General features: G+C 39.2%; 2 protein-coding genes and 1 long non-coding RNA gene across 4 annotated transcripts in view; all 3 read left to right on the forward strand.

Annotated features, from left to right (window-relative positions):
* LOC140270033 (ubiquitin-conjugating enzyme E2 D2-like) overlaps positions 1-18,893 on the forward strand; it is a 37,622-nt gene extending 18,729 nt beyond the window's left edge. Inside the window, exons 1-7 of one of the 2 annotated variants that reach the window (XM_072365101.1) lie at positions 13,455-13,875; positions 14,985-15,048; positions 15,266-15,297; positions 15,414-15,491; positions 15,892-15,997; positions 16,290-16,383; positions 17,754-18,893. In XM_072365101.1, coding sequence (XP_072221202.1) covers positions 13,852-13,875; positions 14,985-15,048; positions 15,266-15,297; positions 15,414-15,491; positions 15,892-15,997; positions 16,290-16,383; positions 17,754-17,799 — 444 coding nt within the window. In that variant the 5' untranslated portion in view covers positions 13,455-13,851 and the 3' untranslated portion in view covers positions 17,800-18,893. Of the gene's footprint in view, positions 1-13,454; positions 13,876-14,984; positions 15,049-15,265; positions 15,298-15,413; positions 15,492-15,891; positions 15,998-16,289; positions 16,384-17,753 lie in introns of those variants that run through there. The other variant, XM_072365102.1, reaches the window with a different exon arrangement.
* LOC140270030 (RING finger protein 145) lies at positions 3,852-12,801 on the forward strand. Its single transcript, XM_072365098.1, has 11 exons — positions 3,852-4,138; positions 4,373-4,667; positions 5,226-5,334; positions 6,859-6,950; positions 7,123-7,364; positions 7,675-7,850; positions 7,943-8,083; positions 8,715-8,897; positions 8,996-9,143; positions 10,081-10,437; positions 11,686-12,801. Exons 2-11 carry the CDS (start codon positions 4,499-4,501, stop codon positions 12,550-12,552), a joined length of 2,484 nt encoding a protein of 827 aa, XP_072221199.1. The 5' UTR covers positions 3,852-4,138; positions 4,373-4,498; the 3' UTR covers positions 12,553-12,801.
* Positions 18,894-19,608: 715 nt separating the features above from the next.
* On the forward strand, positions 19,609-20,688 carry LOC140270288 (uncharacterized). The gene is made up of 3 exons (XR_011907699.1): positions 19,609-19,768; positions 19,973-20,430; positions 20,520-20,688. It is a non-coding gene; the product is annotated as an uncharacterized lncRNA (long non-coding RNA).
* The last annotated feature ends 423 nt before the right edge of the window (positions 20,689-21,111 follow it).

Here is a 21,111-nt window from a genome sequence, read left to right on the forward strand (position 1 = left end):
GCCAAGATTCCAGGCTGAGTCCTGTGAAAATCTAGGATTCGGGCAAGACCTGCGCAAGTTGCTTGCCACAGGGCTCCACAGATGTCAATTTAAACATTTTACATAGTTCTCCTGATCCATTAAAGCAACGCTAGAAAAGTTGTGAAACTTAAAACGATGTGCTTCTGACTCATTTAAAAAAACTTTTATTATAATATAATATAATTATTATGAACATTCCAGGTCTTCTTACTGCCCCAGAGCACTAAAAATGTACTTAAGGTACTAAAAAGAAACAGCTGGAGGAACATAATGGGCAACAGGTCAGAAACATTATTGAGTATAATAAAAGCACATTAGAGAAGCAGAGTCACAATTGCAGGTTAAAGCTCTATCATGCACAAAAGAAGCCATATGTGAACATAATCCAGTAGCACTATAATCTTTTCTGGGCCAATACTTCTTCAAAATGGACTGAGGCAAAGTGGAAACGTGTTCTGTGGTCAGATGAAAAATTTTGGAAATCATGAACACCTGGTTCTCTGGACTAAAAGGGAGCAAGATCATCCAGTTTGCTATCAAATGCCTTCATCACTGATGTTATGCGGGTGCATTAGTACCTATGAAACTGACAACTTGCATTCTGGAAATGTACCATTAATACTAAATGGTATATATAGGTTTTCCAGCAATATCTGCTCCCATCAAGATAGCATCTATTTCAGGGAAGACTTGTCATATTTCAGTAAGACATTGCAAAACCACAAATCACATTTATTACAAAAGCAAAGCTTTATAATTGAAGAATCCACGTACTGGACTGCTCTGGCTGCAGTCCAGACCGTTCACTATTTGGAAACATTTGGCACATCATGAAATGAGCAGACTGTTGTTAAAAAGAGAGGAGATGTTATACAGTGATAGAATTATTGCTGCCATCATTTTCATAATGAGATAATATTTTCACAAATAGTAAAAAGTCATACTTTGAACATTTGACATGCTCTTTTGTGAATGAAATATTCTTTAACGTGCTTGTAAACGATTGCATTCAGTTTTTATGTACATTTTACAGTGTGCCAACCTTTTTGGAAATGGGGTGGTGTTTATACTACTCAGGGTTTTTTTTAAAACATAGTTGCTGAGGGAAGAAAACTCAAGTTTAAATGCTAAACAGAACATAGATATTCATGGCAGGTGCATCCTGTCCATGATCTTTCAGGGAACTGTCACAGTGCCCCAGTTTTTCAATGCTTTCAAGTGATATGAGCTTACTCAAGGCAGTTTTTTAATCTTCTTCTCTTTTTTTTAAGAATCATTTTAAGTGTTTGAATTTCAATCATTTTTCATTTTTATTTAATCTTCTGATCTTTTTGTGCATGTATAGCTCTTGTTAGTAAATATTTGTCTTCCGCTTGATTTACAACTCCTAAACTGTACTTATGTATAGTTTCTTCTGGCTTTAACTAAGATTTAATTTAGTTTGTATCATCCAATTCGAGAATGCGTTTGCATTCAGGCACCATCCATCCATCCATTTTCTATACCCGCTCAATCCAGTTGAAGGGGCTGCGGGGGTGCTGGAGCCCATCCCAGCTGTCACTGGGTGAGAGACAGGGTACACCCTGGATGGGTCGCCAGGCATTCAGGCATCATATTGTAAGATGAGATTTATTTTTGTGAGGACATATTCAGCAGACTGTCTTATTTTGCATTGTTCATTATTTTGAGTCCACATAATTTAACTAATTGTTACTACATTTCTAAAAATTCTATTCTGTTGCTTAAGTGTCATCTGGAACCATATAATATAACATACTTTACATGCAGGTAATGTGAGTTATAATTAAAATTGGCGGAGTGATGTGTAAGATGTGAGATTTCACTTTTGTTGTCAGTGTTCAGTTTTTTTTTTGGTCGGACATTACAGTGGATAGACTTATATGGCCAAAGTTGTCCCCGTGCTCTTATTTTACCTACAGCCCTCCGATAATTTATGTAAGACAATAGTTAAAACATCCAAAACCTGGTCTTACAATATTCTATGTAATTATCTTTCATGATTCATATTGTCTTCCTTCTCCTACTCTGACTGACTTTCTTTTTCTCACGTATCTTCAGCTTGCTTGGCCTCTTAATCATGACCAGGCCCTGTCTCTAAAGAATTCCTCCTGCAGTTCCCAAAAAACAAAAAAATACAAAAACAAATCATCTAATAAAAACCAGCTGAGACAATGCTAACCCTCTAAACAACATATTCAATATGTCCTCAAATGTTCTGCTGCAAGTCTTCATGTTTGCCTCCTTTTTTAAGCATGCTGAATAAGATGTTGACATAAAGACAGAGTTCATAGTAAGAATGGCACATTTACGAAAGCATACAAACCTATGCCACATTATAAGACTCATGCATCGTCTTGAACTTGTGCTTTCTCTTTTACAAATTAATGAATGAATTAATAGCCATAAAGTGCAGTGAAAATGTTCCGACTGCTGGTGTTAACATTAATCATTTGTCCATCGAACAACTCAGAAAGAGAAAGAATAAAATGTTGTGGTTTCAGTTTGAGGACAGTGTGACAGAATGAGGCAGTGAAATGTAAGAGATAACACACATCCGGTAGACACAAACGTCTTTAGCTCATGACCACATTCGTATGAACATATCAGTTTCAGTTCTTGTCCAGTTTTTGAACACGACTAAGGTTCAGAAAGGAAATTATGTTTCTGACGGCATGAGTTGCATTTTTCAAAAACAGCAATTATCTGCTGCGGTCAAAGTTTTTACTGTTCTGTGAACCGCAGTGAGACATGCACTGAAAAAATTTCCTTCGCATCTGGAATGTGGAGTTTGAGAAATTTAACCACTGATTCGTGATGATTTATTAAAGTAAAATAAATAACATGTCATAGAGGAAGGCTTCATCCTATATATATATTATCTTGCAGATAAGATAAAGGAGCAACTTGTCTGCAACACAAGCAGGAAAGGGACTTTCCTGTTATTAGTCATCTCTTTATGAGAAGTTACAGTGCATCTGCACTTTGATTTGTCTTGAGTCTCTCATTGCTTGATCTCGACCTTTAACTTCATAATGCATAGATAGGATGATCTTATGTATGAGAAAACCTAGGTGGAGAAAACAGTTATGTAGAGGTTTGGGGACCGAAACCAATCAGACAGGCCTTTTCAACAGATTGATTGTGGTTTTAGGAACAACAAACACAATTCGAAATAATGAATAACAACAGATGAATGAATTCAGATTACAATTTTCTGTGCGTGGTGCATGGTGTTAGTCAAAAATATCTGCCTTTTCTGCCAATGGAACTTATGTGTGCAAATTTTGATCATACTACCTTTGTTATTCTATAGAAAGGTCTATCTATGTCAAATGTGTTGTCCCCATTGTCCCTACCCTTTTATTCTGAAATGTTTTCGTGTTTTCTGAAATATTGTTGTGTTCTCCGAAATGTTTTCATGTTTTCTGAAACGCTGTTGTGTTTTTACCCTCAGGGCCACCGTAGAGAGCCTTATGTATTAGTTACAGTTAGTTAAATTAATTTATGCAGATATATTAAATGAGGAAGAGGAATAAATGTTTCTAACAGAATAACATATTGTCCTTTAGTACACCTCTTCATTTGTTTCTAATTGAACATGCTGCGATATTTTGTGCATCTAAGCTTTCTAAACAGAATGGGACAACCAGGACCGTACGAGTTACACTGTTTTGTCAGAAATTGCAAAATAAAATGTACATCCGTGTTGCTAGAAGATGAAACGCCGATGACAGGAATGGTGGTGACAGCACCAGCAGCCCCCGCTGGTTTTATTTTGAAATCTAAAATACCTGAAGCTGATTGGTGTATTTAGGCATGACGTGTGCACAGGAAATGGCCACTCAAGCGCTTGGAATCATAATATTGTATTTGAAGTCTCTTTACTTATCCTCATATCAGTCCAGTTTTACAGTTTAATTTCGCCTTGTCCATGACACTTGTATGTAAAAATATTTAAGTTGCGGAAGTTACAGAAAAGCTCATATTTTGCGGAAGAGCTGAAAAATATGCTGATGGTCGCTGTGAAAGCTAACCTGCAGCAACTAGCGTTGGGTAGCAAATGGCTGCTCGACTGTGATGTCTGCCACTGTGCGAAGTAAGAAAACCACTTTTACTTTGAATATTCTTGCCAATTTAACAGCTCGGCGAAGCTTTTTCGCATTATAAACTGCTTTATAGTCTTTTATTCACTTCCACAACATTTGATAATATTTAAAGGAACGCTAAGGCGGAATATCACAGCCAGAATAAAAGTTCAGCTACCTAAAGAGTAGATCCCGAGTTCTACCTCAGGAGGTTGAATTGCTGTTGTGTGTGTGTGTTTTTTTAGATGACAGCACGGCGAGTAGAGTTGGAGCGAAGCTGCTAGGAGCCTGTGACCTGTACAATGAAACATTTAGTGACCAGTATGTGACACACAAGCTCTGTGCTGACCAAAAACTTGGTGGCAATCGAGATGCCTCGTCTGGAAGAAGTGGCAAACATTGCCCTTAGGGTGCCCAGCATTCTGGTTCTGGACCTGCTATATAAATGTGATATTGAAGGCTTGACAGAGCACCTGAAGGCTAAAAATGAGGACATGCTCTTCAAATACAAATATGTCATCTGGAACATTTACTATCTTGGTGAGTATGTAGATGAAAGAGTAGAAAAATAAATAATTTCCCAGTTTTTCCAAAAAAATTTTGGTCAGGATTTTGGTCCCTCCATGCTGTTACTGCACTTTTCTTAGATATTATAAATAAGACTGCAGCTTGTGGTCATGTAATTTAATTATATTTCAAAAACTGGGTTGAAGAGCTGCAGCGGTAGTATATTCAGCCTGCACGTCTTTTCATTAATTCAGAAAAAACACAGTTGAAAATTGATTTGACTCGTGACAACGGTTACTTTCCTTTGCTGAGTCATTTTCTCCCAAAAAGCTGCTAGCTCCAGATGGCAGAACATCTGCCATCCAGTTACTGTAGCTTCAACTGGAGTTCTACCTTCATGCGATGGCGTTAATGAATGTGACAGAGAATAAAGCCTCTGTCACAGGCCCATTTTCAGATTATTCAAAGCATCACGAAAAAGTGTTGGGTATAATTTTATCTTGTTTATATTCCACTTCTATGTGAAGCTTGTGTGTCTTATGTGAATATGTGTGTACTATGACAATATGAGTGTTCCTCTTTGTCCTCCAGGTCATCTGATAAATGTGGTGGTGTTGATTCTGCCATTGAGACACATTGTGACACTCTACCTCCATATCCTTGTTGCCCTCCTTCTATACATGGGGCATCAGATTTCCAAGTGAGTTTCTGTACTGTTACTGCTGCTATACTTATAGATTTGTTGTACTCGGATCAGATTTGTCTCCTGCCCAAACACAATCACAGTGGGTATGTGTACATGGACGCCAATAGTACGAAAATATTTAGGTTGAGACACTGCGGCATAAACAGCATGCTTTTAACTATTTTAACACCAATACGTTCATACTTGGAATAAACGATAATCACATTTATCTCATGTGGAGTCACGTCATGTCGGCTTAAATGCATTGTTAAATCCTCCTGGAGTTTTTACAGCATTATATGACAGTGCTGCTCACGCATGCTGATTTATGAATATCTCTTGTAATTTCATTTTATTTGTTAATGGTTACTATAATACTGTGTTTATCACAGTGAAATACATTAATTCCTGTGTTTCACCAGTTAATTTATTAATCACTTATGTAACACCTTTATATTCTTTGTACTGTTAATTACCATTTTTTCCATTCTTATAGTGTTTTATCTTATTTTATCTTAACATCTTATCCATTTTCAAACCTCCAGTGTTCTAGTTTCCCCAGTACTGTCGGTGAGGGTTGAGACAGCGCTTTTACAGAACATCACTGTGTATATTTGTGTGTGTGTGTGTGTGTGCGGGCGCGGGTGTGTGTGTGTGTCTATGTGCGACTCTTGGACTTGTGGTTTGGATGGGTAAAGTGGAGTTTTATCATTTTCCTCATGTTCCTCTTCTTTGCTGTTTTTTTTTTTTTTTAATAGATTATTATTGGCTATTTAAAGCACTTTGTTTTGCCATTTTAGTTTTTAATGAAAAGTGCTTCAGAAATGAAGATCGATTGATTAAAAGACGTAAAAATCATTTATCATTAAATCGCACCTCAAATGATAAATCCTGTTTAATGTTAAATGTTTTTTTTCATATCTGCTACTTGTGCTGGGCGATAAAACAACAATAGCTATTGAGGAATAACTTTTCCTCGATAGCGATATGAAACATGGTCGATATACTTTTCGATAGATTACATTCGTCCATCTACAACGAGAGTTCGGTGGTGTGGAGGTATTTTGTTTTTTTTAAGTCCGACACGAAACAGAGTAGCGTTCACTGCAAATTACGTCGGGCACATGTTCCGACAAAGTCAGGGGATACCACTAATCTTTTTCATCACCTGAAGCAGCGCCACCCGTTTCAGCACGGAGAATGCAAACCTTTACAAACACAGCCCGGAACACGTGCTAATAACAAGCGCCATGCCGTATGACAAAAAATCTAAGAGACACTGTGATATTACAAATGCAGCAGCTTATTGTATTGAAAAAGACATGCTACCAAAAAGCACAGTAGAAAATAAGGGGTTCAAGTGGATGCTAAAAGTTATGGACCCGATATATATCAATATCGACTAATATTTAAAAAAAAATTATAATAAAATATTGTGATATGACTTTTTCCAATATCGCCCAGTGCTATCTGCTACAAACAAACCCACTACAGTACACATAAATGTATAAATCCGTATTTTTCCTGTTAATTTTTCAGGGATTATATCCGGGAGGAGCTGCAGTATAGATATGAGGGAGCAGTGTACCTCGATTCTTTGGCTTTCAACAGATTTGTCTCTGCAATGACGAGTGAGTACCACAGTCACATCTAGATGTAACGACTTAGCATTTAGGCTCCACGGCCATATTATAAAAACCCTTTGAAATGGCAACCAAAACCAGCTTCTCATGATCGTGTCATGCAGTCACGGGCAGGTTGAACGCATTGTAAATTGTTTTTTTTTTTTAATGTTCTACCCAGGTCAGATTATTCTCAGCACGCTCTGCGCCTTTCTGATGAAGACCAGAAAGGTGTGGTTATTCTCTGCACATATGCTTCCCCTGCTGGCCCGACTCTGTGCTGCTCCTCACGCCACACTGCTAACAGTCAACACTTTCTCCATGGGCCTGACTGGAGTGGGCATCGCCGCGTTCCTCCTCTCAAATCTCTTTGTGCCATATCGCCTTGCAAGGGCAGCTTATTCCGAGCTGTTTAACCTCGAGGTACTATTCTCTTTGGTTCATCTTTTTCACAGTGTTTTCAGTTGAAAAAGGGTTAGGGTTAACTAATTGAATGCTTTCATGCTTCCTATTTTTCAGTTAAAAGGGAATTGAATGCTAGGAGGTTTTCAGGTGTTTCTGTGATTAAACTCACCTCATCGTTCATATATTTCGGTGTTTTGGCTTCTTGAGCTCTCAGTTATAGTGTGATATTACCAAATTGTTATTATTGATAAAAAAACATTGCTCTGCTTCTTACTTTTGGTTGTATTCACAACATTTAACCTGCAAAACAACACCTCCTGTATCTTAGGTGATTGAGCTGTACAGACTTTTGGCTGTGGGAATCTCTCTGTGGAACCAGTTTGCTGTCCCAGTGCTCTTCAGTGTCTTCTGGTTTGTTCTGTTCATCGTCCAGCTGTGCTCAGACACCATGTCTGCTGGTGGCTCGGTAACACATCAGGGAATCATGTTCTTCCTTCTCACAAGGTGTGATGAACTTATTAGTCTCGTCAACATACTCCTTCCTCGTGTATCCTTTTTGTCTTTAATTTGGTGTTTTCTTGGCTGAACCTTTGCAGCGTGTCTGAATGTTGTGCCACACCGTACTCTCTTCTGGGTCTGACCTTTGTGGTGTCCTATATGGCTCTCGGACTTCTCGACCTATGCAAATTCTACCTTGGAGGTTACGCAGCTGTTCAGAATGAGAACGTTATGCACAGGTGAGATGCTGTTCCCCAGTAATTATTTTTGTCTACTTTCAGGTGTATAATAACTAACTGTGTGATATGTAACATTCATGAGATACTGGACAGTGCATCAAGTAAATTTTGCTATAAAAATTCATATTAGCATGTGAATCGTACTGTAGTAATGTAAAACATAGCAGCACATCATTTGAGCATGTTCCCAACATGCTCAGTCGCCATCAGACTGTTAGAAAGTAGTGCACGTCTGAAAAGGGCTGTGATGTAACAACTCTAGTAATAATGATTTTACTTCAGTCCAAAATATATTGATTACAAAGGGGTTCAAATTAGAAATGACGGCTTTATTCACACAATTAGCTTAGATTCATTTTACCAGAGTCTGAAATGTAAAGTGATTTAGAAAACTGAAAGAAAACTGTGTTTTTGCAGGTCTTTTAGATATTAGATTTGTTCATTTTTGCAGTGACAAGAGTTAGATACAAAACCTGCAGCCTTTCATGTTGTTGACACTGTGTTGCTTTTCAAGAATTTGATGTGCAATAGGTGAACAATTTGTCTTATCAGATTCTGTTATCTGAATCTGTAATCAGATTCTAGTGCACTCGCACATTTGTCATTAACTGTTTTTCGTGTTTGTTGTCAGAGGTGTGACGGAGGGCGTCACTCTGCTCCTGCTCGCCCTTCAGACCGGCCTGTTAGACATGCAGGCACTGCAGCGCACCTTCCTCCTCAGCATCATCCTCTTCATCGTGGTGACTTCAACTTTGCAGTCGATGATTGAAATAACAGATCCGGTTATTCTTGCCCTGGGTGCATCACGGAACCGGTAACAACAACGATTAATTTAATTTAGTTTCTCAGGATGGAAATGAAGAGTCAGAAAAAATGTGAAAATGTAGGTTTTTCTCTCTTTTGTTCATCCAGGAGTCTGTGGAAACACTTCCGTGGCCTCAGCATGTGTCTGCTTCTGCTGGTTTTCCCAGTGTTCATGGCTTATAAAATCTCCCAGTTCTTCCACATGGACTTCTGGCTTCTTATTCTGGTGTCTAGCTGCATGCTAACCTCCCTTCAGGTAAGGATAGTGTCAGTCTTTTAAAATGCCAAAATGAATAAGCTGTTTGCTCTTGGTGCACATGTTAATACACAGTGTTTTAAATATTTATACAGCGGCAAAGAAGTGTTTGCCAGGTGCAGATGTAGAGTTGATAATGACAATATTAAAAGAGCACGCAGCCTTTTCTTCCTGTGTGCCTCCGATTTCCTTCCCATGTAATGCAGCTGGGACGACCACACGTGCATGTTAGTGGGCGCGAGTCTCTGTCGGAGAGAGCAGAGTTTTGGGTTTTCCTCGTCTGAATGAATCACGATCTTCAGTTAAAAAGAGACTCTCACTAAGAGAGAGATAAGATTTGTTATGTCTCGGTTACTGCTGCTCAAGCGTGACTCCCGGTGGTCTCCTAAGGTTTATTTTTATCACTTTAATGGTTTAAAGTTATACGGATTTTGTGAAAGATGTGTTTAGTTTTTACATTATTTCTAGTAGTAGTTTTAGTTTAATTAATCATTTTATCAGTGCTAAAGCTGTATCTGTAGGCTGAACTGAAACCGTTGTCAAATTGGAACAGTCAATGATGTGGTGCCCTCCAGTGGCCATAAAAAATACTTTGCTCGAAATGTTTGTCCATATTCTCTTAAGAACTGCGTGGATCAACTATGTTTCCGTTTAAATTTTACTGGATTACAATAAAGTCATACATATTAAAGCTTATGTTTGCATCAGCTGTACGAGAAAAACAAAACATAAAAGAGAAAGAAATGAAGAAAAGCTTCATTACTGTTGTAAATGTTACGGCTCCATACGTTGTTTCCTTTCTACATAACATTGTCATGTGTAATGTGACCCCCACATCATGTGACAGATAAGTACATGTATTGTCAATAGTAAATCTTTATTGACTATAACAAACAATCTACTTGGAAACAATGATGATTTTCTTTTCTTTTTCTAGGTGACAGGTACTATGCTGATCTACTTCCTCTTCATGGTGGAGCTGTTTCGCAGCGACCCGATCGAGAGCCTCGATGAAGTGATCTACTGGGTGAATGCTGTCAGCAGGGTGCTGGAGTTTGTAGTGGCGCTCTGCGTGGTGGCTTACGGCACCTGGGAGTCGCTGTTTGGAGAGTGGAGCTGGATGGGCGCCTCTGTCATTATCATCCACTCATACTTCAACGTTTGGCTTAGAGCTCAGTCTGGCTGGAGGAGCTTCCTGCTCAGACAGGAAGCAGCGAAGAAGATCAACTCCCTTCCCAGAGCCACAGCCGAAAAGCTGCAGCAACTCAACGACGTCTGCTCCATCTGCTTCCAGGTCAGTCACTTAGCCATGGGTAGGTCGCCGCAGTGCTTATCAGGTGTAGTTAAGGCCGGGAAGCAACTAAACAATGTGCTGTAACCCTCCTTTGACCTTTGTAATAAAGATAAAGATCACGGAGTGTTTGCACTAAGTGATAAAGGACAGGCAGTATGCATTCACTGGTGTGTGCACTGTTTGAACTGGTTTCAGAGCAGCTCTAGTATCATAATAAACCATCTTTTTTTTGTACATTTAATTTTTTGTCCCTGACTCATCTCGTTGCACCTAACCGTCACAGAACTTATTTGTCATAAGACAAAACTGTTGGTTATATGTCAGTTGGAGCTCTACTAGATGAATTTCATCTATTAAGATATACAGAAAGTTTAACTTTCTTTTTAACAGTGGATTTTATTGAACTCGAGTGAATAAATGTGAACTTAACTAAAAATGCCATAGTCTTACAGGAAGTGTGTGTTTAGGCTTTTATGGAAGGAAGAACAGTCGTCTGCTGGATTAAAAGCACAAGCAAAAGCTTCATCACAAAACAATAAATAGTCCAGTAATTATTTTTTCTTGATTGATTAATAGCTTTTCTAATCGATGCAAACCAAAGTCTTAATTCAAATTAGAATATTCATCTTCAGGCTTGGGATCCGCAGAAGACGTCACAAGTTGCACACAAGAAGGAAGAGTATAAGTCTGATAGAAAAGCAGAGAAAATACATCACTGACTCCTTTTGGCCCCCTCTTGGAATTTTCAAAAAGAGCAAAAATCTTCTTCATACATATGAGAAACTGAATGCTAATACTGGGGTGGGTGTCACATATAAGCAATATGGTTTATAAATAGCTTGATTAAAGTTGTTTGCCATCAAAATCGCTGAGAAAAGCTGATTCAGTATCAAATGGGGAACAGAGGTATGGCGTTATAAGTGTGGCATTTGTTAGTGCTGCCCGTGTCTGCTTCAAATGCAAACTGTGAACATGTGACATATCCCGCTGAGTATACATAATGTTTGATATTTTTGTGCCTTTGAAGCACGTTATTCCTGTGGATCAAGTTTGACTCCAACTCCTCTTGTACCAGCTACGAACCAGTTTGTTTTTTGTTTTTTAGCCCTGCCACACTGCTGCCATAATAATAATAACATTTGGAATATAATTACCAAATAGACAAAGTGCTTATTGTAGTGTGCAAAAATAAGCCAAACACTTGGTCGTAAGTATTTTTGTCAAGACAAATTATTTGTCTCTTCACAGGAAATGAGCTCTGCTGTGATTACATACTGTGGACACTTCTTCCACGGCAACTGTCTCCGCAAGTGGCTGTATGTGCAGGAAACATGCCCCATGTGTCACCAAACAGTCCGACCGACACCACAGGGTCCGCACATGGCTTCAGACGCTGTCCCGGCAGCTCCACTGGAGACTGATGCAGGCCTGGATCTTGCTGCACGAGAAGGAGACGAGAGCCTGGACAACGGCGTGACAGAGGAGACGCAGAGCGACGACGCAACTCTTGATTCAACCGAGCAGCTGGAGATCAGGGAGAGCTTTTGGAATGGAGACAACGAAGCCCAGCCTGCCGAGCCTCACAGCGAGGCTGCCCAAGGTCTTTGTTTCAGCTCCAGTGGCGACTTTGTTGGATTTGTCAGGCCAGCGTCTTCGGAGGGCCTCTTTAGCTCTCATGTGCCACTGGGTAAAACTTCTTCTGACACGCACAGCCCAGGTGAGGTGAATGGCATAGACTCACCTCTGCCGTCAGCTCCCACAGCTGTAAATGAAAAGACAACAGAGGGCCAGTCCAACTCCGAATTAGAAGAGCTCGAGAACATTGTTGCTTGCCATCCTATTTATAATAGGACATTTGATTCACCAGAGGCAAACGGTACTGACAAAAATCAAGAGGCTGTCTCGTGTGGCATGAGCCCTGTTGATAGCCAAACATCTGTCAAATCATGTTGTCAAAAAACAAAACTCCAGGACTGCGATGACTGTCCTAAAAGTCCTCATGACAACTGCTCAGACTTGGACAGGCTCGGGGAGACTCAGTCTGTCTCACAGGTCCTCCAGCTGTCCTCCTCAGATGCCACTTATTCTGGCAAAAGCACAGACGGCAATGACTGACTGCACTGCTTCAGTGCCTTGAAGTGTGAAAAAGGATGATTCTCTGTAACGGGGGATTAAGCACACTTGCCTTCTGTATGGGAACCAATTGAAACAAGTATCTTTTACCAGACATTGTATGAATGTGCTCAAAATAAGCAAAAAAAAAAAAGGCCTGGACTGAATGTCGGATTCAATCATGTTGACTCATTCTAGAGCTGTAAAGACAAAGAATATTATAATTAATAAAAATTGCGAACTATCAAACAATATTCATATATCCCATTATACTGGTTTCAATCGAAGATCACAACTTAGAGAGGTGCCATTTCCTCTATTTCAGTTGAATTTGTCTGGCATTGACCTTGTAGTTCTGGAGTGGAGCAGCTTTTGGGACAAAGCGTGGCAAAATGAAAGATTTCAGCAGCCGTTTTTGTTATTCATAGATCGGGTTTTTGTCACACAAACGCCATCTCCCAGCGTTAAACATTCTTGTTCGTGTTTTTTGTGTATAGTTAAACGACTGCTAACTGAAACACTGACTAAAATTACTACGACTGTGTACCATTTTATTATTTACTGGAACAACGGTGTCGGGGTGGGCACTTTAGTGTGTTCCTAGAATCATCAGTATTACACCTGTGCTCCTCATGCTCTTACATGATAATGTGTCACTTGCGACAAGCAGATATGATCTTCAATCAGCCGACACAGTCCCACTGAGCTTCTGAGACCTTGACGCTTTCACTGAAGGCGCATTTAAAGTTGGGAAAATGTAACCAAATGTAGATACTTGCTGTACTTTCGTCGTGGCTGAAGTCTTCTTTTTTTCTTTTCTTCTTCTTTTTCTTTTTTGTAAAGCAAGCTTGTATCCAATCCGCCATCACATCCGCTGCGTCACGTAGCAGTCAACGCCGCCTTCACGTCATAAAGCCTCACTATATGTAGACAGCCGCTAGTTGGCTAACGGCATCGACTGAAACCAAAAGGAGAGGAGCTTTGTCGACCGGGGTTACTTCTCCTGGATTACGCACTTATTCAGCCTCGAGTGGGGGGACACAAGTACCCTTGTATAAGACGTTGAAACTGCGGGAAAAGAGAGTTTGTCGAAAGAGAGCATAACGTCTGATTTGGTAACTACTCCGCGCATACGTAGTTTTAGCTCACTAGCCAGCTAACTAAGCTAGCTAGAGAAGAAAGGCCGTCGAGTTGACCCAGCGTCAATTATTGAACAGAACGAATCATCCTGGCATATTATAGTTGCCCCTCACAACTTGGATTGCCAAATCTTAAACTTAAATACCACAACACTGAGAGAGGATGGCTTTGAAAAGGATCCACAAGGTAAGATAACATCGTAAATGTTAGCTAATTTCATTAGCTTGCCGGGCTAGCCTCCCACAATGCAGCTGTATCCTGAAACCAGGCGGTGAGACATGTTCGAAGAAGTGTCAACTTTACGGTTCTCGGCGTGTGACCATCTGGTGTGTTTGAAGTTGAGTAAGTCGACTGTAGTTGGGGTTTTTTTTGTTTGTTTTTGTTTTTTTCACTATTCATACTGACCAGCTCCGACTAACACGGCTCTACGTTTAGTTGGCAAACATCACACAGCTAGTTGGCTATTGTTAGCAGTTTCAGTTACAGGTTCAGTTTGATCATCGATCTGGATTGACGTCGAAAAGAGGCCGCACGGTTTTGCCCTACACCTCATACCTTTACATGAAGACACGTTTTAAAGCTGATCGCACTGAAACTTTACTCAAACATCACACCGATGCGAGTTCCAGTTCTTCTGTGAACGTTTGAACGATTCGTTGCGATACTCCGTGTAACAAGAACCCATGACTTATATCAGTCGCTGAATCTGCCTTAGTAGTCAGCCCTGTTTATGATACATTTCCTTGGTATGTGGTGGTATTGGATTTTTTTCTTTCCTTTTTCTCCAGTCTGTACAAATGACGTCTCTGTGTGTGTGTCCAGACAGGTTAATGAAAAAATTTGCCAACAGAGTAATATTTCTAGTGTTGACACAGTTCCTTCACTCTTAATGATGTCTAGAATATATATTTTTAAATCTTTTTTTGAAGGAAAAGCCTTGACTTGCTTTTGAAGTGTTGTATGAAGACCAGGGTGGGGCTGAGCCTCCACCTCACTTCAACATAGCTGTACACCTATAAATAACAGAGGCCACAGTATACAATGTATACATGGGTCTCATCTTGCTGTTTACTGATGATAACGAGGTGGCCCCGGGCAGGGGTGGCAGGGGGTTATAATATCAGAGGGCTTTTTTTTTTTTTTTTTAGAAAAGGGTTTTTTTAAAATGAAAAACTTCTCGGTGTCCATTTTCAGCATGTATGCCACTCAGACATGTACTTATGATTACATCCCCTTAATTTTGTCTAAAGATCACCGTGGATTAACTTGTTATTGTTTCTTCCCTTCCATGACAGGAGCTTAATGACCTGGCTCGTGACCCTCCAGCACAGTGCTCAGCTGGCCCAGTGGGTGATGACAGTAAGTGTGTTTATCTTTTTGTTATTTCAGCCATAATAACTGCCCGAGGGAGGGGAAAAAGCTCTACGACATAAAACTTGGATGAAACGCAACAAGGAAATGGTGTTCCCGGAAAGCTGCAAGGATAGTTTAAAGGCTTAGTTCCTGTTTGATCACATACCTGTGACCTTTCACTGTTTTTTGTTTTGTTTTTTAACATTTACTCTGTTCTCTGCAGTGTTTCACTGGCAAGCCACAATCATGGGACCTGTAAGTACTTAATGACATAACTGTTGCTCTCTTTCTACTATTAAGTAGAATTATTTTGATGTTGTTGACTTGGAAAGCTGTCTTAAGGAGGTGTATGTAATTACTTATGTTTTCAGAGTGACAGTCCATATCAGGGAGGTGTTTTCTTCTTGACAATTCATTTCCCAACAGACTACCCCTTCAAACCACCCAAGGTAAACCAGCATGCTTGATTAAACGTTTCTTTACTGCTTTTGTGAATGTGGGTAATTGACACTATATTAAATATCTGCCACGTTACTCGATCACCATATAGTTTTCGTTTCAGGAACTTGGTTTTCCCTGTGAACAGAAGGCTGTTTTTGAAACTTTGAAAACACTCGTAGTTCTTGTACTTGAAGCTGGCATTTTTGAACCTTGAGCTTTTTTTTTTTTTTTTGTCTGCTTGAGAACATGCGTGACGCAGTCCATGTCATTCCAGAAGCTGACCGTGGCAGTGCTTTGTGACGAGGAATTTGAATTATGTAACACTTGCACGTTGTGCGACTCTGCCTTCTCTAACTCCCCTCTTATTGTGGGGTTTATTTAAATTTGTTTTTCTCTGTGTCCCCTCAGGTTGCATTTACGACAAGAATTTACCACCCAAATATTAACAGTAATGGCAGTATCTGTCTGGATATTCTCAGATCACAGTGGTCTCCTGCACTTACTATTTCTAAAGGTAGGACCGTTCTTAAAAGTTAGCCATCTGACAAACAACTTTTGTACTTTATTTTAGAAATGCAAATCTTTGTGGTGGGTTTTACTCTTTTTGTTTTCCTTTTTCATTTGTCCTTCAGTTTTTGGTTAATCTGTAACAAAGTTATGAGGAAGTATGTGCTAAACGGTCAGTTTAAGTGATAATGCAGTGTCATTTGTAGAGAACTTGACTATATAGTGACCTCAAAATGGGGTGTTTTTTTTTTTTTAACATGCTAAGAGTAAAATGTTTGTTTCACTTCTGGTTCTTTCAGTTCTTCTCTCCATTTGCTCACTCCTATGTGACCCAAACCCCGATGACCCACTAGTGCCAGAGATTGCACGAATCTACAAAACAGATAGTCAGAAGTAAGTCTCTTTATTTCAACAGGCAAAACAAGCAGTTATAGCTCCAAAAGGAACAACGGTTATCTTATGGAGGTTATCAACAAAGTGTGACCTTTGTAATATCAGTAGTTGATTAAGTAGAATAAAATTAATTTGTATTATGACTGAGGTCTGTTATATAATCCGGTTCCACTTTGTTAGGTACAATAAACTAGCTCAGGAGTGGACTACAAAGTATGCCATGCTTTAGGGTAAGGCTAAGAGCCAGCGCTGCATCTTGGCTAATGTTATGGGATTGTTTGTATTGCCATGAACTGGTCTCACTGGCATAACCAGAGGCTTTGGTCTGTGTTGCAAAGTATGTGAAGGTGGCGGACTGTCACAATGATCTGTCCGTACATACACGGTATCCTGTGGGTTGTTCCCGGCTTGGGTCTTTGCTTCAATCTTTAACGTGCACCTTGATTCCCTGCAGAAAGTCTGCTGTTGTTTTTAGTATTTTCTTTTTTTATTTACCCCACCCCCCAAAAAACAAACAAAAAAAACTGAAAACCACTTGTAGAGATGGATGTGGTTTTATGTTTCATGAAACTACTTTAAAAAAGAAAATAAACTCTTTCATTGTCCAAAATGAAAATATTTGACTCTTCTGCTGTCCAGTTTCAAATGCTGAAGAAGTTTGTTTTATTTCTTTATGTAAAAGTGTAATATTAACTGAAATTTGACATAGGCGGTCATCACAGTTAATGATTGGGTTGTTTTATTCCTCATAATGGTGGATGGTAAAGAGGAAAGGTGTTAATTAAAAAATATTGTTTCCAAAAAGAAATTCTGGATCTCTGGTGTCTTCAACTAAAATGGAACCAATAATTAGCTGGTAGTGACGTGCGTGTGAGGGTTTTTTCTTTTCTTTTTAAACACAGTAGTGATTCTGACAAACAAATTGGAGAAACCAAATGGTTTTCTAAAACCAATGTTTAAGTTGTTTTGGATTCATATACTCCTGAATAGACTTTTAAATACTGTGAATTGAACCAACTTGGTAAACGTCACCAGCTTATCAAGTTCAGAAATGGTATTAACTTTGCATGTGACCATGGCCACTAACTTTCGCATGAAAATGTTTTTCCTTGCAAATGTTTGGGTTTTTCATATTAATTTTGGAAAGACTGGAATAATGATCGATTTTTACTGTTTAAAGTCTCGCGTCGCATATTGAGACATCCTCTTAGAATGCAACTTGGCCTGCCCTGAGATCTAAAATGTGATGTGCATGCGTTTCAGGAAATCTCGACTAAAGAGTTGATGTTTTATGCACAAGTAATATGACAGGACAGCTGAAAAATCTGCAACTCGCTGAAGTGAAGCTGACTTTTTTTCTTTTTCCACAGATACATCAAAATGGCAAAAGAATGGACACAAAAGTACGCAATGTGATGGCATTGTTTGGAAGGCTGGAAAATATCGCTGGTTTCAAACTTAAAATTATGGGATTGTTTTTCTTTTTCACTTTTATTTTTGGTTAATCGAAGCATTTTACCCCCCCTTTTTTTTTTTTTTTTCCCACCTGTGCGCTCATAAGAAGATAGTGTTTTTCTCTCTAGGTCACATGCCAGTTTCTGTATAAAAAAACAACAAAACAAAAAAAAAAAAATTAAGACTCCTGTTTTTCGTATGAGGTGAAATACTATTCATGGTTCTTAACACTTAGCTTAAGCATGCTCTAATAAGAGATTTTCAGCCCCAAATTGGTAATCTTAGTAATACACTCTGCACACATTTAGTCCCTGATGCAGCCAGTCAGCCAGCCAACACCAAACAGCAAATCATTCCCATGATCTAGTTGCGAACTGGCTGGGCTCTATGGGGTTACTAATTACTTTTTTCTTCTTTTTTCTTCTTTTTTTTTTTGTATTTTTCCTAAGACTGGGTTTCAAAAAGCAGTTGTATGGAACCCTGCGTTTCGCCATACCCTGAATTTTAAAGTTTCGAATCGGCATAATTCTGTTGCATTTTTTTTTTATATATATATATATTTTGAATTGGATTTGCAAAATACACATTTGTGAGGAAACTGGTTAGTGACTGTCTCTTGGACTGGTGTAACATCAGTATGTTCTTCTGATCAATAGTATAGGAATCTCTTATCTGAGGAAAGAAGTGTATCTTATTTCACTATCAAAGTGTGTGTACAGAGAAGCACAGCAGTATATATCAATGTTAAGGAAACAAAATATAAGAACTTCAATGTTGTATTTTATGCATGTTAATAAAGGTAGGCTATTATATCTGATGTTTCTACAGAGTGGATTGTAAGGTTGAACATTTGGAAAAATTTGGTTCCCCTCAAAGGCTTTCCATTTCTTTTGTTATTTAGAAGCCAGTAGATGAACAGTTAGTTCTATGCCCACTCAAACACTGTCTTCTTGTAGCCCTAAAATATTGATGCAAAGCTAATGGTTGAAAACCAACTTGTGGCTATGTTTCTTTTTAGTTTCCCTTCAATAAAGTTACTTAAACCATATAAAGAATTTGTGTTGTTTTTCTAGAGAATGAGTGCTGTTGCAGTTTGTGATGTGAAGCAGTTTTAATTTATGTTTGTTTGTTTTGGGTGTTTATTTCTGGACTTCTTGTGTTTGTTTTCAAGACCAGTTTCTGGAGTCTTAAAGCTACTGGAAGTTGTAGGTCTGTTGTAGCCTGTGCCTGAAGGAGTCTGTCATACATGGGCAGACCTGTGTGGCAATAGCTTGGCTGGCATCCTCTTACCACCTACACTGGGCCATGGTGGCATCTCAGGACAGAGCTGGTATTGGTGATCAGTTTAAAGGAATATTTTCCGATGCAGTTAAGATGCTGCTACCCCAGCAAACCACTCAAAAAAAAAAACGAATAAAGTAACGAATATTGAGCTCTGTTCAACATAGCGCTTCATCTTTAAATCGTGTTTAGATATAAGAACATTTCTATACCTGTTATCAATTGTTCATGGGCGGCGCTCCGCGGGTCCTATTGATTTATATATGAATACCGTCTATTAGATTCCGCTAAACGTTTCAAAATGGCTGCGCAGGCGTGTAAAAGGACAGGCACCTGCTCTTACGCATACAGCTCTGGCCTATCGGCTCTGACGCTGATTCTGACGCTACAGGCACGAAGCCAATCAAATTTCCATCACGGCGGTGTGCGGCAAGAGACTTTGTTTTGATTTTTTTTTTCATCCAAACTAAAAGCTATCAAAACGTGAAGAGAAGATCAAATTTAGCAGCGACGCAATGGTGGAGTTTGTCACAACCTGGGATAGGGTTTTTCAGACGAGGACGTGTCTGATAATAGCCAGTGATGTATATTCTGTGGACTCGATGGAAGAAGATATGTTTCTTGAAGGAGGAAATGTTGTTCTTGACAAGTAAGTGAAAACTTGTACATACTATTGTCTCTTTATACATTATATGTAATTGCTTTTGAAAAAGTAAAGAAATAAGTCGTTTTACCTGTTTGTGGGATTAGGGGCTTTACTCTCTGTGTAGAGTAGACTTGTGAGGCAAAAACTGAATACAGACACAATACTTATGTAAATGAAAATCCGACATTTTCTTGTTTTACATATTAGGCCGACAACTGAATCAGATTCAGAGTGGGAACCTGCCAGGAGACCATGAAAAGTGGATGCGTCCAGCACTAGCTCCTCAGAGGAAGAAGCAGAGGAGACACATCGACTCCAGGTGTGGAGAGGTGATGCGGTGTTAATTAACCTGACATAACACCACTTTCCCAGCACATTATGATGGCGACAGACAGTGCTTTACAACTTTTCCAGCTTTTTTCTTGCACCGTTTTGCTGACCTACTGTCAGCAAAACGGTGCAACATAATCAGCAACATAATGAGCATGAGTTCACCACGCAAGCCTTGGACAGACAGAACCCTGCAGGACAGGCTCCTCTTTGTGCAGTAGTACCACCATTCACGTAGCCCGTGGGAATGGAACAGTCACCAGGAGCATAAAGGACTGTGGACGCTGGACTGTCAAGAATGTGTCAATTCCTCCAGCCATAAAAGATTACAATCGGTACGTACCATGCAGTATATTTGACTGGGTTTTATGCTCTTTGAAATGTGATTTGCTTCTTATATTTCTGTCTGTTTTCCATTATTCAGGTGCATGGGGGGAGCGGACATGTGGATGACTGGATATTATCAAGTCCTCCACAAGACTCAAGTGGTACAAGACATCTTTTCACTATCACTTTGTAGACATCGCCGTTGTGAATGCCTTCCTTCTCCGAAAAGACCTTTGCAAAGCCAAAGGTTGAACCATTAAAAGGCATTCAGTGAGACACGTGCTGAGCAGCCCTTGTGCCTTCTATCAAGGAGAGAATGTTATAATTAGTGGTACATTGAAATAATATGTGAGCTATTGGACAGTGAAATTAGATATAGTAAATATAGAAATACTTGGTTATGTGTTCTAATTTTTTATTTAACATTTTGTTTTACATTATATAAATGTTTCTGCCACATAACTTGTTATATATATATATATAATACACAGTAGGGAAATGAGCATTTCATTGTGTTCATGCATCACCCATTTCAGTAATGGTGACATTGAATCTGTATATAGAACAGGAATCTCATGGGCATCACCTTTTATCAGAACCGTCACTAATGACTGTATAGAACAGAATAAAACAAAAAACTTTATTCTTTCCCCGTGGGGGAAATTCAAAACATATATGTTGAAGCATTC

Source organism: Leuresthes tenuis, unplaced genomic scaffold, assembly GCF_036924035.1.
Source record: "Leuresthes tenuis unplaced genomic scaffold, fLeuTen1.0.hap1 SCAF_15, whole genome shotgun sequence".
Taxonomy (NCBI): domain Eukaryota; kingdom Metazoa; phylum Chordata; class Actinopteri; order Atheriniformes; family Atherinopsidae; genus Leuresthes; species Leuresthes tenuis.

What these genes read in the sequence shown, in the direction of transcription:
- LOC140270030 (XM_072365098.1), top strand. Translation starts at nt 4,499, where the DNA reads ATGCCTCGTCTGGAAGAAGTGGCAAACATTGCCCTTAGGGTGCCCAGC. An exon ending in CTGGGTGCATCACGGAACCG is followed by an intron (nt 8,898 to 8,995) that starts GTAACAACAACG and finishes TTGTTCATCCAG; the next exon opens with GAGTCTGTGGAAACACTTCC. An exon ending in GCATGCTAACCTCCCTTCAG is followed by an intron (nt 9,144 to 10,080) that starts GTAAGGATAGTG and finishes TTCTTTTTCTAG; the next exon opens with GTGACAGGTACTATGCTGAT.